This window comes from Silurus meridionalis, chromosome 19, assembly GCF_014805685.1.
Source record: "Silurus meridionalis isolate SWU-2019-XX chromosome 19, ASM1480568v1, whole genome shotgun sequence".
Lineage (NCBI taxonomy): Eukaryota > Metazoa > Chordata > Actinopteri > Siluriformes > Siluridae > Silurus > Silurus meridionalis.
The window spans coordinates 7063914-7081060 of NC_060902.1; the positions used below are offsets into that span (position 1 = coordinate 7063914).

Here is a 17147-nt window from a genome sequence, read left to right on the forward strand (position 1 = left end):
GGCTGCCCAGGTGCTTGTTCAGTCTCTTGTCATTTCAAGTCTTGACTACTGCAAATCTCTGCTGGCAGGTCTTCCTCTGAACGCTATTCGTCCACTGCAAATGATCCGAAATGCAGCTGCACGACTTGTGCTCAATCTGACCAAGTTCTCCCACACCACCCCACTGCTACGCTCTCTTCACTGGCTTCCAGTAGCTGCACGTATCAGTTTCAAAACACTGATGCTTGCCTACAAGGCCAAAAATGGACCAGCACCATCTTACCTCAGAGACCTCATCACACCTCACACTGCACCACGCTGTCTGAGATCCTCCAGTACTGCTTGACTGGTACCACCTTCTCTCAGAATGAGAGGTAAGTATACTTCAAGGCTCTTCTTTGTTCTGGCACCGAGGTGGTGAAATGAACTTCCCCTAGATGTCCATACAGGGGAGTCCCTGGCTATCTTCAAGCGACAGTTAAAGACCTACCTCTTCCTGAAACACCTAAATTAGCACTTTCCAAGTTTGCTTTGTAGATTTCAAGAGTTATATTTATATTAAGTTTGTAATCTTGCATACCAGTGTAGATTTATTCATCACTTGAGACTCAAAGCACTTTTGTACGTCGCTCTGGATAAGGGCGTCTGCTAAATAAAATGTATATCAGTAAACTTAATGTATGATTATCTAGCTTTATTGAGTAATTAAAAATAATTTCAAGCTGGCAGTAGATATTTTAGCAAATTACTTCTAAAATTAAGCAAAATGATCTGCCTGCAGAACAGAATTTGCATTTATGACATTTTGGCACACATCATCATCCATCTCATTTATAGAACATACGTTTTTTATGGGGGGTTCCAGAGTCCAAAATCTAAACTATTTTCCAAATAAGATATAAAAAACAAGAAACATAATATATTTTATATTAAAAGATAGTATTTTTAGAATAGAAAATAATATACAAGATTATTTACAATCTTATCTGGGATGGCATTTTTGCAGTTTTGCCACCGTGAACAAACAATGAGTATTTTTACCACAAAAATGTAAAGCATGATATGTAGTCAAGACATAGAAACAGTTTCTAAAACAAAACAAAAAAAGTTCTTGTTTTATTTTGGAAGAAGTTTGGAAGAATAAAATCATGCTTTCTTGAGCTCTCTGTAGGAATACAATAACTGTGCTGGAACACAGCAGTTTTGCCACTGAACCTCTGCAGGAAGACTTATTTGTAGACACAATAATTAATAGTTTAGTATTAAAAAGTAAACATTGCTGACAGTCTCAGCAGTGGTATAATTAATTGTTTGGTAGGAATTTTATGTAACCATGACAATTTTTAGATGACTACCTCTTGTTGTCGAGGGACATTAGAGGGTGTTATTGCTTATCATATTAGATAGGGAGGGCCAGTAAAAGTAAAAGTATAGATGGTTGGGGCTTATTAGGTTGCTTTCTACTGTAAAATAATTTTTAAAAATGCCATTATTCTGTTACTGCATGGATACAGCTATATATATATATATATATATATATATATATATATATATATATATATATATATATATATATATATATATATATATATATATTAGTTACAACCCATTCTAAAGTTCTCAGCAACCACTTTAGTATCTTCTCAAGGGACAATACTATAAAAATGAAAATTGAATATTTAGAGTAGTCAATGTGCATCTTACAGATTACAGATTTACAGTTCTTAAGTGAATAATTCGAAACTGTGTCCAAAAAGTCAATACTTTGTGTGAGCACCATTGTTATTCACCAGTTATGTCACCAGAGCTGCACAGGTTGTTGCTGGGATCTTCTTCCACTCCTTTATAGCTGCTGGATGTTAGACACATGGCACTTCTCCACCTTCCGCTTGAGAATGCCTCACAGGTGCTCAATAAGGTTCAGGTCTGACATACTCCATCAACTTCAGCTTTCTCAGCAAGGCAGTTCTTCTCTCAAACTCGAGCTGCCTCAACAACACTTTGGGAATGCCTCTGCATAACCACAATCTAACACGTGTGTAATCCGTTGAATGAGAAAGTGCTACACCATTGACAGAGAATCCGGGTTCTACAGCCAGTATTTGATAGTTACAAAGAAGGATGGGGAGGGGAAGACGACAAATAAATCCACAGGACTGCTACATGGAGGAAGTCAGACCAGCTGTTCATCTGCTACGGTCAGTAGGTGGATTGTGGATGCTATCTCCTCCTCTTATGAGTCATCTGGTCTCCCTATGACTTTTGGAGTCAGCGCTCACTCAACCTAAAGTGTGGTGGCCTCTAAGTCCCTGTCCTCTGGGGTCTCTCTCCAAAGCATTTGCAACACTGCAGGCTGGTCCACCCCGCTGACCTTCGTCAGGCCTAGCAGCCTTGTCCTTAGCGACACTCCTGACCCCTCTGTCTTCGGTTTAGCTGTGCTCATCTACATTAGGCAGGGACTGGTGTGTCTGGCCGTATTGTACACTCATTCCCAAAGTGATGATGCATCCAGAAGGGGAATGTCTGCGTCTTGGTGCCACTATTGGACGGATTACACAAATGGTTCAGAGAGTGGTCATGCAGAGGCACTCCCAAAACGTTGTTGACGCAGCGTCTCATTTCCTCAAGCAAGCACGGTTACATACGTAACCCAGTGACCTTGTCATTTTGGGGGGGTGTTTGTCATTTTCCTGTTGGAAAATTGGCCAAGTTTCTTAAGAGAGGGCATCATGTTCTGCTTCAGAATGTCACAGTACATGTTGAAATCCATTTTCCCTTCAATGAACTGAGGCTCCCTAGTACAGGCAGCACATGCAGCCCCAGACCAAAATGCTACCACCACCATGCTTGACTGTAGGCAAGACACAATTTTCTTGGTACTCCTCAAGTGGGTGTTGACACACATGCTGAACACCATCTAAGCCAGACAAGTTTATCTTCATCTCATTAGACAATGCTCTTAATGCTCTTGGACAGGTTGCCTTCAGCAAAATGTTTGCAGGGTTCCCTGCGAGCCAGCTTTACTTGCTTCCTTCTGGGAAAATGGCCATGCAAATGAACTTGTTGCAGTGTGTGGCGTATGGTCTAAACACTGACAAGTGGGCCTTCCGCTTCTGCAACCTTTAAAGCAATGTTTTTAGCACTCATATTTGTTTTTTGAAGCCAGCTTCTGCATGTGACGAGGACTCAACTTCTTTGATGTACCCTTGTGAGGCCTGTTCCGAGTGGAACCCATCTTGTAAAACCTCTGTATGACCCTGGCTACTGTACTGTAACTCAGTTTCAGGGTGTTACTAATCTTCTTATAGCCTAGGCCATTTTTATGGAGAGCAACCATTCTAATTGTAAAATCCTCTGAGAGCTCTTTGCCATGAGGTGCCAGGTTGAACATCCAGTGGTCAGTATGAGAGAGTTGTACACAAATTACCAAATTTTAACTACTCTAATACAAGATACCCAAATTTGTATGGTCCTGTCAAGCAGGCAAATACATAAACATGATGAACATGATATGTGACTTTGCATGGTTGAACAACGTAGGGGCTGAATGAGCACAAATTTCCACAAGCACACTCAAATCTTCCCAGAAGAGTGAAGATTTTTACTGCAAATGAGGAATGAGTATGTTCAAAAAGCACACAAAAGATATATGGTCAGGTCATATTAGATTTTACATAATTTTTTCTTCCTATGATCTATTTAACATTTTTAGCTTTCAAAATTGTTAATGCACAAAATGAGTTCATTCTATTAATAATGTGTTTGTACCTGGAAACGTTTTCACAAGCATAAAGATTTCCTTAAATGCCACAGAAACTGAAGCTACAAATGTGCAGTGAATGGTAAATTGAAAACCAAATTCTCTGCCTTTGATAAATATTCTGATTAGTTTGAGATTCTAAAACATTTCTGAAGAACTTTCTATTAAGCGTAGGTAGATTTTTTATTTTATTTTATTTTATCAGAAATAGGCTTTACTGCAAATCTTATTCCTGCCCTTCAGTGGTACTATTGTTAGCAGACAATCATTATCTAATCACAGACATGGCAGGGAAAAGACAAAGCCCACACTAAATTATACCAAGGTTAGAGTATGTAAAAGAGAAGAATAAAAAATGCACGCATTCAAAAACATATCTTTAAGAGCCTTGGGGAGAAAGATATTTATCATTAAAACAGCACAGTTAAAGCTCTGAATTCTCTCAGCCCATTCAAGGTCACTGCCTTATTTTTCACAATGACTGCTAAAAAAGAGCAGCTGCCCACGACAGAGTTCCCATAATGGCAGAGCCCAGGTATCAATGATATATGAGCTTTAGAGATTAAACTGGGAGAGATTCCTGCAGAGGAAAGCACGCACCTCATTAGTTATGCAGCATCCCTCATTCTATTATACTAACAAGAAACATTAGCTGGGCTAATCTGCATTTGCCAGTAAGAGCTGAGGGAGTGCCTTTTACTCTTCCATCGTTCTCCCTATAAAGTTTGTTTGGTCGAACATTAGCACAGGGAGCAATATTATCATATTACCATATCATCATATACCTTATCAGTAATTTCTGTCTCACATGCCAACCGTGGCTCGTCTGTGCCTCACAATTTCTCCTCAACTCTTTATTTTTTCTTTCCTGGATCGATGTCTAATCCGCAGGCGATTCTACACAGTGACACTAGGTGTGATTGTGAAGAGGGCAAACCTTCCAGTGCAAACTCAATTATTTATACAGCAGAGTCTGCGAAATCGATACGACCCAAAATGGTATTAATTTTTTTTGTTGCACACTGGAGGGGCTTTTCAGGGACTTTTTTTTTTTTTTTTTATCAGATGCACTTTTCAAAACAACCAAAAACCTTGTGCCAGCTCTTAGGCGCATGCATTAATGATACAGCAGCACACCAGGCTAACGATACAAATGACAAAATGTACAAAATGTATTCTCTCACGCATCTTGAAGCTCAGAGTCTACTAATTCCAACAGCCAAATTTTCTTGATTCATTCCTTCAATCAAAAAGCCCCCGAAACGTGTGCATTAATCTTCATACTAAACATGTATGTTTGTAGTATCAGCAGCACCCAAGAATATTTTTTTTATGAAATTCAGAAAATGTTCTATTTCTACCTATTTGCCTAATGGCTACATTACCCACAATGCTGTTTCAACACTGGTTCACAGAGGTGTCACTTGGAATTAGTTGGAATAATACTTCATCTTTCCCTAGAGAGGGCAATGCAGCAAAGCTTTAGTCCTTTAGTCTGAATAGCTCTCTTACCTCCTCCTCCATACACTCTCCACTGTGACTGTTATAATAGAACTTTGTATAGGGAAACAAAAAAGTATGTAACTAATTAACAAGTGGGTAATGTTCGCTATCCAGCTTGTCATTCTTTTTTTTTAACATGGTTATACTATATATGGTTCTTCATTATTGTGGAAAAGTTTTAAAATCTTACTTTAATTGTGTCTGTTTTCTGAAAATTAAGATGTTATAGAAGTTATAAAGTTATATATATGTTATAAATGTTATTCATAAAAGTTATATATAAATGTTATCTTAGAAAGTAACATTAAATATTCTGTAATAAAAAAGAAAGAGCACAAAGCTATAATAATCAGAAGACCATTTTACATTACATTTACATTACATTTACATTACATAGGACAAAGAACTGAGCAATTGCTATTAAAAAAAAGCATCTTTCCTCCCATTTTTCATCCCAAGCTACTGAATTAGGGCACAAATTTGGGCATCAAAATTCAACTAAATCCAATTAGCACCTTCTATCCATCTTGGAGATGTAACCTGCTTGACACAGTGATTGTTCTTCTAAGATAAATGTGAGGCAAATCTTGGTAAATGGACTGGGACCTTATTTTTCAACTAAATCAGAATCTCATTATGTTAATTATGTTACATTTACGAGTGCAGGCGTATGGCATATAGCATACTAAACATGTGTTTAAGAAGGTAAACATTCAGTGAAATTTTAAATAAAAATAAATATCTACATGAAAAAAAGATTAGATATAAAGAATTGAATATGACGATACTGTATATCAGTATCGAATATATTTTACATTTAAACGCATCCCCAAGCCTGAGTGACTGAATGTCCCTGAGACATCTTGTAGTCCTCTTTGCAATCGTTTCATCAATGTGAACAGTAGGCGGTTTTTATGGCTCTGTCAGTGAATGGAACATCAGTGTGCTGTAAATTATGTCTGCTGTTTAATAAAATGGCTGTCTTGCAGTTGAATAAAGCTGACTTCTCTGAAAGCCACACTGTAGCCTGAGATTATTCTCCAAAGCCTTATTGAACTGCATGGGCAGAAAAAGGCCATCTATAAGCCATGTGACAGCTTAATCAATAGTCAAAGTGTACTGTTAACCACTAGGTTGAATCCACAGAGATTGACACACTTTTTCTGAAGAAACATCACAGAGTCTTGCATTTATATATACTGTATATATAGGATGAGGATATATATGTTTATGAGAATATGTGTGAGTTCTGAGAGATGCCTCATGTGTCTTTCCACGAGCAAGCTGTTGAGCGTGTGGGTGCTGAAAGATTGATGGAAGCACACCTACACTAGTTTATCTACTACACAGGCAGTATATGCCAGCTTTACACACAATATCCCTTAATCTGCCCTACATACTACAATTATCAATGCTGAGGCACTGCAATTTGCATTTGTGACTTCACCGACCTACTCGTTCAAAACTATTGTTTCTTTTTGCTTTGCTGGTGTAGTGGGACATGGGTTCAAAAACACGCTTTACTAAAAAGACAAACCAAGAGGATGAGGCGTAAACACAGTCAGAAAAAAAAGTAAGCTGTATTATAAATGCAGAAGTGAATTCAGCTTTTTGTTTCATTAGACAAAATGTTTTTTATTCCCATTCATTATGTAAATAGTATGGAAATATCCAAATCTCTTTCAGCACACATTTCTGAACTGTTTCCAACTACAAAACGAACTGTGGATGCATCTATCCTGTTACCATAGCAATCAATTTAACCAATGAAAGGAACATTCACTTCCTCTGTAATGTTTTATATTTTTAATCATTTTCGGTTTGCAGTGTGTAAAAACAAGCAGCCTCATATTACTGTTAATATCTTTGCAGACCTAACATCTTGCCTCAACATTTTGCTGGATCTGGCAGTTCCATTTGTGGCGAAGCAGAAATATGTATTTCTCTTGCCTTTAGAATGCAAGCTTGCTCTTTCTATACTCTTAAAAATGCAAACTCTGATTGTTTTATTTTTTATCTTTCAGTCAATGTCTGGTCAAAATAGCTGCACGTGTGGTATGACCTTGAACACATAGGAGATGCAAGTGCAGTCAGCTTGATTTAAACCCACTACTATAAATACAGTATTCCAAAGACTTGAGCTACATTACTATTGTCAGCCAAAACTGACATCAGTTTTTATTTTTTTGCTGCAGCTTGGATCTGACTTTTCACATTTGAAATGGGTCATATTCAAATAGTTTCTGTAATTATTAAATTATTAGGTTAAAATGGTGTTCAGACAATACATATCAAATGGAGTCAATGAAATATGGGGCAAAGGTCCAGTACAGTCAATCCTGGCTTGATTGTCGACCAATATTTTTTCATGGGGCATCCTTGTAGGAACATAGAAATAATACAAGGGTCACTACAAAAAAAGCATCTATATAATTATCAATAACCAAAACATCTAAATAATGCATCAAGGTCCACAATGTCAATGCAGACTTGGAAGACTAAATCACTTTCTGTGACATTCAAAAGTGTTGAACATTTGAACACTTGTACCCAAGCATTGGACCCAAACTATGCTAAAATGTGCAGTCACCACAACATTGCTTATTTAATTCAATAATATAAATGTTTTCATCATTCAATTCTTAACCAAAGTCTGTTAGTTTGAAATATAAATTTGGTTTTTGTATCTTTTTATGAAACCTGCCTGTCATGGATCATGAAATTTGCTTTGTGTATAAGTAAAGAAACCCTTGAAGATATATATATATATATATATATATATATATATATATATATATATATATATATATATATATATATATATATATATATATATATATGGTGAATAGTGAATGCTGAGTGTTTCTCAGTGAGCTGTGGGTGAGAAATAGAGCTGCCTGAGGCTATGACAACAGGCTCAGAAGATCAAACCTTGATGGGTTTTTTTTTAAAGGCCAAGGTTTATCTTCAGACCAGAGGGTACAGAATGTGCTTTTTTATTATTATTATTATTATTATTATTATTATTATTATTATTATTTTGTGGTATTTTATTTAATGTTCTTGTGAAACAGGTTGTATTCATGTGTGACTTTTTTTCAAAGATTAAACAGAATTGAAAGACAAGTGTTATTCCCGTAAAACAGGCGACTAAATATCAAGCTAACATTACAGAACAATAAAATGTATTTTAAAGCATTATTATCTTGCATGAGAGATGCAATTTGTTAAAAAAAATTTATTACAACCAATTACCTTTGTAAAAGCTGGTTAACCAACCAGTGCCTTGTGTAAGAGTTTGCTAATTAACCAGTGATTTTTGTAAAGGTTTGCTAACGGTTAAGCTAACTAGTTAGCAAATTTAGCTAATGTTTCCTGCAAAGTTTAGACTATTTTGAGAAAGTGTGGCAACTCAGTCGTGTTTTCTTTTTTACCAAGCCAGTATGTAAGAAACTACAGGCTACATGTTTAGCATATGGCAAATCATGGTGGTGAGTGTGCATTAAAAAAAATAAATCATGACAGCTCTGAATGTTATCATTCTAAACAGAATCAGCAGTCACTATAAAAACAGCATATGCCAAGACAATATGGAGAGATTTAGCTTCAGGTCCATAGCCACAATAGGAGTTTTGGGAATCTATTCAGTAGAGCAGATAAGCAAATCACTGAGGATTTTTATTCAAGAGAAATAAAAAAAAAAAAAACCATACAAAGTTCACTTTTCTAGGTCAAGATTGAGCATCAGCACAATCTTTCTCGTAGCTTAAGACAAATAATGGATAGACTAGGAAATATTTTACTAGGCTTTACCTATTCATAAGGTACTTGTAATTGAGATAAAGCCTGATGTGCAATTTGTCTGAGGCATTGTGTTATTTCACACCCCCCAAAGGGATATCTAAATAGAAACAGTTGCTGCAAGTGTCAATCGGATCCCTACAAATCACTGACTGGACTTTAATTATAAGTATTCGAAGTGAATAAAAAGGCTTTATGGTTCTGAACAAATACTACTAAATGGCACATCCCCATGGTGATGACGATAAGCTTAAAACTAATGACCAGATTTGCCACAAATCTTAAGCCTAAGAAAATAAGAGCTTTTAATAATCAACAATATAACATGCATCCTCACACTAAGGCCACTGAGGCTAAATGGCATGATTGAATATCTGAGCTGTGTACAGAAAAGGTTAACAGCATTAGTTTTAAATTAAGTCCTAACTGGAATATGCATTACAAATGATGATCTTTTCTAAGATATTGGGAAACCCATGAAAACTATTTAATTTAGCATACAACACAACAATAATCTTACATATTTAAACATAATCTCTTTTTGTAAAGTGGACATATTTCTAACCAGAAAATATAAAATATCTGTTAGACAAACTTAATTCAGTTTGGAAAATTCCAATTCCTTATGTTTCATTTGAACATTTTTTTTTAATTTAGGACAAAATTAGGATTTTATAAAAATCCTAATATGGTGCTAGATTTCTAATAATAAGCAAGCCTGAACAAACATAGCATAACAAATAACCTTGAGAAAGACATAGAGGCTACAAAGTTGATTTAGGTCTAATTTGAACAAATCATGATAGCTTAGAAGATGACTGTCCTTACAGTATGTTGTCTTCTAAATTGAATATCATTCTAGTTATGTGGTGAATCCATGGATGATGATGACCATAAGAAGCAAAAACAATAGAAGAATTCCCTTATTCCCTAAATCAGCTTAAAGCGTAAAGGACACTGATTAACACTAAGGGATTCTCTCTGGTGACTGTAACACAGGAATCATGGCAGTAACTCACTTTTACTTTTACAAACATGCATGAACAAGATTAAATAAAAATCTATATTCCAGTCCAATCATCTTCCAGAAAAAACCCTGCCTCATTCAGCTTCTATCATGCATCATTGCATGAATGCATCATTCAGCATTCATCGCGCTTTAGTGAAGACATAAATCCTGTCATTGACCAAGTAGCAATAGACAACACAGTACTACTATGTGGGCTTAGCTAGCTACATAGCCTTCTTGCTAGGTGGAATTGATTTAATATGTTGCGTGTCCCTGGGGGTTACTTCATGTATAAAAAGTTAAAAGCACCAGATATATAGTGTGCTTCTTCATCCCTCCATTCTGTGCAGAAACAGTAAACGGTACAGGGGTGATTTGAAAGCTTCTTACAGTAGGCCATTCATCAGTGGTGACAGAGTTATTTCAGTATCAGACGCTATTCAGCAAGGCTTCAAACATAAACTCTAAAAAACCACACCCACTGACAGAGGATTATGTAAATCACAAGTGGTCATTCAAATGGCCACTATATTTGAAATACTGTTTATTTTAAAACATTTTCTGTCTGAATTAAAAAAATAAGGCAAACCTGTACACCAACCAGACATAACATTATGACCACTTGCCTAATATTGTGTTGGTCCCCCTTTTGCTGCCAAAACAGTCCTGACTCATCAAGTATTAACAGCATTAACAATTTCAATTTGAGCTACAGGAGCAGATCACGCAGACCAGCTTTCGCTCTCCACGTGCATCAATGAGCCTTGGCAACCCATGGCCCTGTCACCGGTTAACCACTGTTTCTTCCTTGGACCACTTTTGATACTGACCACTGCAGATGGGAAACACCCCACAAGAGCTGCAGTTTTGGAGATGCTCTGACCCAGTCGTTGATTGGGCCCTTGTCAAACTCCCTCAAATCCTTACTCGTGCCCATTTTTCTTGCTTATAACGCATTAATTTTGAGGACAAAATATTCACTTGCTGCACAATATATCTCACACACTGTGCCATGATGAAGAGATAATCACTGTTATTCACTTCACCCATCATAATGTTATAGGGTCATAATTCTATGCCTAGTCGATGTATGTGTGAAATGTGCTATGCTATTTTAACTATATAAAATGTAAAGCTACAGTTAGAGATTAATTATGAGTCTGGTTTTTTTTTTCAGGTCATTCCAGCTCCAGAAATACACTCAATGTATTTTTGCAGTTATCCAAACAACCAATCATGTGGCAGTATTATATCAGAAGCCTGAGGCTACATTGGGCAGACTTGAAAATGTGTAGAACATTGTCTGATCTTTTTCTGAGATTTTGTGCCAAAGCTAGATTCAGAGTCTTGATGCATTAAGTGTTGCAGCTTAGCATATCTAGCTCAAGGTTCAGCATGTTGTATGATCTGAGATGCTTGTCTGCATACCATGATTAAAAAAGAGTGTTTATTTGAGTCGATTATGTAAAACCAGTCAGGCCATTGTCCTCTGACCAAAATGAACAAAAATCCAGGCAGATTAACAGTTTTTAAAATACCCAAATCAAAAACAACCAGGCCACAGCCAAAGTCAATTAGATTTCTCCCCAATTTGATGTTTAATATGAACATTAACTTAAGTTTTTGAGCTTGATCTTTCATTACTTTTTGAATTGTATTGATGCATGACTGGTTGATTGTATAATTTACATGAATGCACAGATGTATGTGTGTTCCCAATTTAGTGGTGTGCAGGTAAACATATGTGTTACATACAGTAAGGGGATAGAGATACAGTTAAACATGATGGAACACAGCTTGAACTTGAAATTTCTGTTCTTTGTTTATCATGATTCTGTTTGTACATTTTCAATTTGTGTGTTCAGTTTAGTATCCAATTTAATTAAATAGTCCTATCCTAGAAGAAAGGTACATATCAAGCACAAAATGCAACAGTTTACACACCTCTCCGGTAAATGCCAATGTAACTTTGCAACAGCGACCTGATAATGTTAGCAAGTTAGCTAAAATATTTAAAATTCATTAAGGGGGTTATATTTCTACACCCCAATTCCAAAAAGGTGATTTTGAATTTGATGACTGGAACAAATTTCATAAAAGTTGGGACAGGGCCATGTTTACCACCGTGTAGCATCATGTCTTCTGTCCGTATACATCTGGGAACTTAAATGACCAGTTGCTGACATTTTGGGAGAGGAATGTTGTTGCCAAATGTTTAGAGGATTCTAGCTTCTCAACAGTTCTGGGTGTCCTTTGTTGTGTTTTTCATTTCATGATGTGTCAAATGTTTTCAAATAGTTTAAGGTCTAGACTGCAGGCACGCCAGTTCAGCACCTGGGCTGTTCTACTATGAAGTCATGCTATTGTAATAGATGCAGTATGCATTTAGAAGCATATTTTGCTGCTAAAACCTGTATATATCGTTCAGCATTGATGAAGCCTTTCTAAATATACAAGATGCCCATTCCACTGGCACTTATGCACTCCTATACCATCAGAGATGCAGATCTTTGTACTGAATGCTGATAACAACCCAGATGGTTGCTCTCCTCTTTAGTCTGGCGGACGTGGTGTCTATGATTTCCAATTAAAATTTCGATTGTCTGACCACAGAGTAGTTTTCCTCTTTGCCTCAGTACATTTGAAATGAGCTTTGGCCCAGAGAGGATAGTGGCATTTCTGGATCATGCTCACGCATGCCTTCTGCTTTGCATGATAGTGATTTTACCTGCATTTGTGGATGACATGGCAAATTATGTTCACAGACAATGACTTGTGATTTACATTAGAGAATCATGACTGTTTTAAATGCAGTGCCGTCTAAGAGCCTAAAGTCACAGATATCCAATATCCTTTGTGCAAGATGATTTCTCCAGACTCTTTGAAGCTACTGGTGATATGTACTGTATTGATGAAATATTTATAATATATAATACTATTTATAATAATATAATAACTGTTTTGCAATTTTATGTTGAGGAACATTATTTTGAAATTGTTCCGCAATTTGTAGACACAGTCTTTCACAAATTAGTGAAGCCTTGCCCCTCTTTACTTCTGAGAGACTCTGCCTCTGTAAGATACAGTATTTATACCAATCATCATATTGACCTAATTATCACACATCATAGCAATTTCTAGTTTAAAGTTCATTTCAGGATTAAAATAATTTGACTTTGTTGTAAATTCCAGTTGCAGTCCAAAATAATGAGACAACAGTTAAGTGGAGGTAGATAAATCCAAAACATAACCAGGAACATCCAGTGTTTTGGACATTTTAGAAAGCAAAAAGCTAACCTGACCCTTTTTGAGGGGGGTTTGATATACTGCTGATGTCTGTCCATCAATCATGCGTTTCATTTCAATTGTGGCAATGCTTTTTTCTTGTTTTACACACACACACACACACACACACACACACACACACACACACACACACACACACTCTCTCTCTCTCTCTCTCTCTCACTCACACACACACACACACACACACACACACACACGCATTTAATATCAAAACTAATAAAAATTAAGTACTAACTGCTGAACTGATGAATGCCTGGAGAAACTGGGGGAACCTGCTTGAGATAATCTATTCACTGTTAAACTGAGAAATGGTATGTCTGCTGATTCAGTCTTGCCATTATTAAAAAAAAAAAGAAAAAAGCTTTAATTCAACTTTATTGAATTATGGTATATTGGATGCGTTGAGAGAGGCAGTCTCCACCTCAGCACCTGCTCCCTGTGTACACCAATAGACATGCAAATAAAAGCAGACTGTGTGTCAACATTCATGTCAAGGCTAATATGTGTGATGGACAAAATAGGAGAATAGATCCTGAATACATACCCATCCTCCACCAGCAATATATGCAATTGTGCACAAGCTATACATGCACACACACACGCACACACACGCACATGCTTGTGCATTTATCCTCCCACGCAGTACACAGTCGGCACAGATGCAGCATACCCCAGGCTGAGCATGATGATTCACCATATCCTTTTTTATCACTTAATCACATGATCAGGCCTCTAGAGCCCTGTCCCTCGACATCAACACAGACTCTGTTTTTAAATTACAATCTAAAAATGATCTAACGTTTTTTTTCCAACCTCATAACATCATTAAGATTTTGGGTTTTACCTGATAGGCATAAGGATTGCACAAATTTAATGGAAATAATAATAAAAAACACATTCCTTTTTTGTATTCAACCCTGAATATGAAAGCACACAGCTTATTTCTGGGTAGCCAGCTTGGAACATTGCAGCAAACAACAACCAACGTCACTTTTATGCTCTGAGATGACATTGCAGTTATGTAAACATTCTGCTGGGGCTATTCACACACGAAACAATCTGGACCAATTTATTCAGAGAGTCATTCAGAGTATGTCTGTGCACTGCTGCCCCAAAATACGAAATTAAACACTGCTGTTCGGGGCATAGAAAATCTAAATGAACAGGTGTAACGATGATAAGGCATGTAAAAGGGATGTCAATATGGAGAACAATTTTTATTTTTATTGGGCTTCCTGGAATATTCTGGCATCTCAACACTCTGCATCGCTTGCAATACTACTCAGATGACATGCACCTGTTGAGATTTTCAAAGAGGAAAGGAAAATCGATGTGTTATTGCTTCTAAATATGAGCGCATTTCAGTGGTATCAAATGCAAGACACAGAAAGTGTTGATTGCAGTTCGTTACTAAAACCTAAACCGAAATGCATGCTCTGGCTTCGAGGATGGAAGATAAACACGGCTGCCTCGATGACTCTAGTGGAGATTACTTTCGGAAAGTGGGAGCGCCAGCTCAGTCAATCTTGTGGAAAGCTCTGCACAATCATCCATGAAGGAAAAATCAATAGTGCCAAAGGAAAACACAGTGGCTTCAGTTCCATCGAATGAAAAGATGGCTGGTTTTCCTATAATATATGCAACTAATAGATAGATCATAAATATACAAAGTAGTGGGTAATGCTTCGACTCTTGCTTTATTACGATATGAAAGATAATTAGCTTCCTTTGCGGCTATTTTTTATGAGACCTACTAATTATTATAATACCATGGACATTTAGTGTCTCTTGTCAATATCAACATTATAGTAGGGATTGTTTTTCTAATAACCTACCAGCCAATGAGAAAGAAGCATCTGATTGACCAGGATTGGTCTCAGTGGTGCTGTGAACTCCCCACCCCACCACCCACACCTCAATTTCTTCAACGCTATCGAGGACAATTTAATTTAAAGAATTTAAATGAATGAAAAATGAACCTGCATATGATTTTATAAGATAGTAAAGCATTAAAGAATAAATAGAGTATTAAATATAATATTCTTACAAATCTCAAGATATCAAAGTGAGTATTTAATCCACTAAACTCAGATATCATGTTATTGCAAACAAATCCAAGAGACCCACGAGATCTGTTCCATATTTTATGCAAAAAAAATAAATCAGAGCCTCAAGCCAGTTTATCCTGCACAGCTTTTTTTTCCACTTCTGCCCTCTCAAAGGTCATTTGCAAGCGGAGATTAAGAGGCTGGGAAAAAAAACGTACTATGCATAGAATATAGAGTACTAACCATTCGTTCTGTGGCTCGTCGATCACCAGGAGCACTTTAAACTTCTTGGAAGACTGAGCAGAGCTTTGCTCAACCAATCCTGCTGAGGCTGCCGTCTGCTTCACCACGTTGGTGATGGAGCTGAAGAACCTGAGCTGGATGAAGCAGCCTGGGTCCGGCGTTCAGGTGCTGGAGAGACAGATGGAGCAGCAGAAGGAGGAACGGTGGCTGTAGCAGGAGCAGGAGTAGGAGCAGGAGCAGGAGAAGAAGATGGAACCTGCTGAGAGGAGGCGCTGGGTGGAGGAGGTGGAGGAGGATCAGGCCTTTGCAGATCAGTCATGTAACCATTGGGCAGGTTGGCAATGAAGCTGCTGTCAGAGAGGCGACGGCGCAGGAAGTTCATAGCTGCGACTGATGAAGGTTAAACCTTTGTAGAGAGATTGACAGAGAACTGCTCAGGTGTTTATGGAGATGGACCTCCTGAAGCACTGCACTCTACCGTACCACTTCCTGCTAGTAAGGGTTTATTTAGATGGATGTCCTAATGATGACTAAATGCTGCTTCTCTTCCTTGTGCTCTCTGTCTGCCTGAGCTCTGACAGCCTGAACGAGAGATGCTCGTGTTCTGCCTCAGCCTCCTCTCTCTTACATCCCCTCCCTCTCTCGTTTCACACACACACACACACACACACACACACACACACACACACACACACACACTCTCCCCCTCCCCTTCTCACTCTGCTGCGTCATGACCTACGTAGTTGTGTCGTACTGCAGATTGCAATAGGGGTTTCCAATGAATATAGATAAGCGGGGGTGCTACCCCCTTTACTCCTTAACGATGGCATTCCCTTCTGCTATCCACTAACCCTTTTCTCTCTTTTTTATTTCTCATTGTGACCTCCAGGGACTTGAAGACGGATTAATACAAAATTAACTGGGTGGAGCTCTTCCTGCCTACCTCCTGGGCACTGTAGCTCTGAGAAACACAAATAGTGTGTCATCTTCTTTCCACTCACAGATTAACCCCTTAATCTCCTACGGCTGTGGACTAGTCTAAAATTTTAGGGTTCAAGCTGATCTTTCATATTTTGTATTTAAATAACCCTATCTTGTTTCATTTATCTAAATGATAAAATAACACAAAATTATATATATATATATATATATATATATATATATATATATATATATATATATATATATATATATATATATATATTAGGGCTGTCAATCGATTAAAATATTTAATTGCAATTAATCGCATGATTGTCATAAGTTAACTCACAATTTATTAAAAGTTTATCGCACATTTTTACCTGTTTTAATGGTTTTTTTTGCTGTAATCAACACGGGCAAGTACAAATATGAATGCTTTATGCAAATGTGAACCTGTACTCAACATAGAGCATGAAGACCAAATATTCTTGTAAATGTTTAAAAGTAATTATGGTGTTTTAAATCACGTAACTTATCAGGACACCAAACTGAACCTTTGCTATGTTTCCACAAAGAG

General features: G+C 37.2%; 1 protein-coding gene across 1 annotated transcript in view; it reads right to left on the minus strand.

Moving 5' to 3' along the window:
• Positions 1–16285, minus strand: part of syn2b (synapsin IIb) — a 71226-nt gene extending 54941 nt beyond the window's left edge. The window contains 2 exon segments of the mRNA XM_046875030.1: positions 15650–15776; positions 15779–16285. Of these exon segments, the coding sequence (XP_046730986.1) occupies positions 15650–15776; positions 15779–16031 (380 nt within the window). The 5' untranslated portion in view covers positions 16032–16285.
• Between the last annotated feature and the right edge of the window lie 862 nt (positions 16286–17147).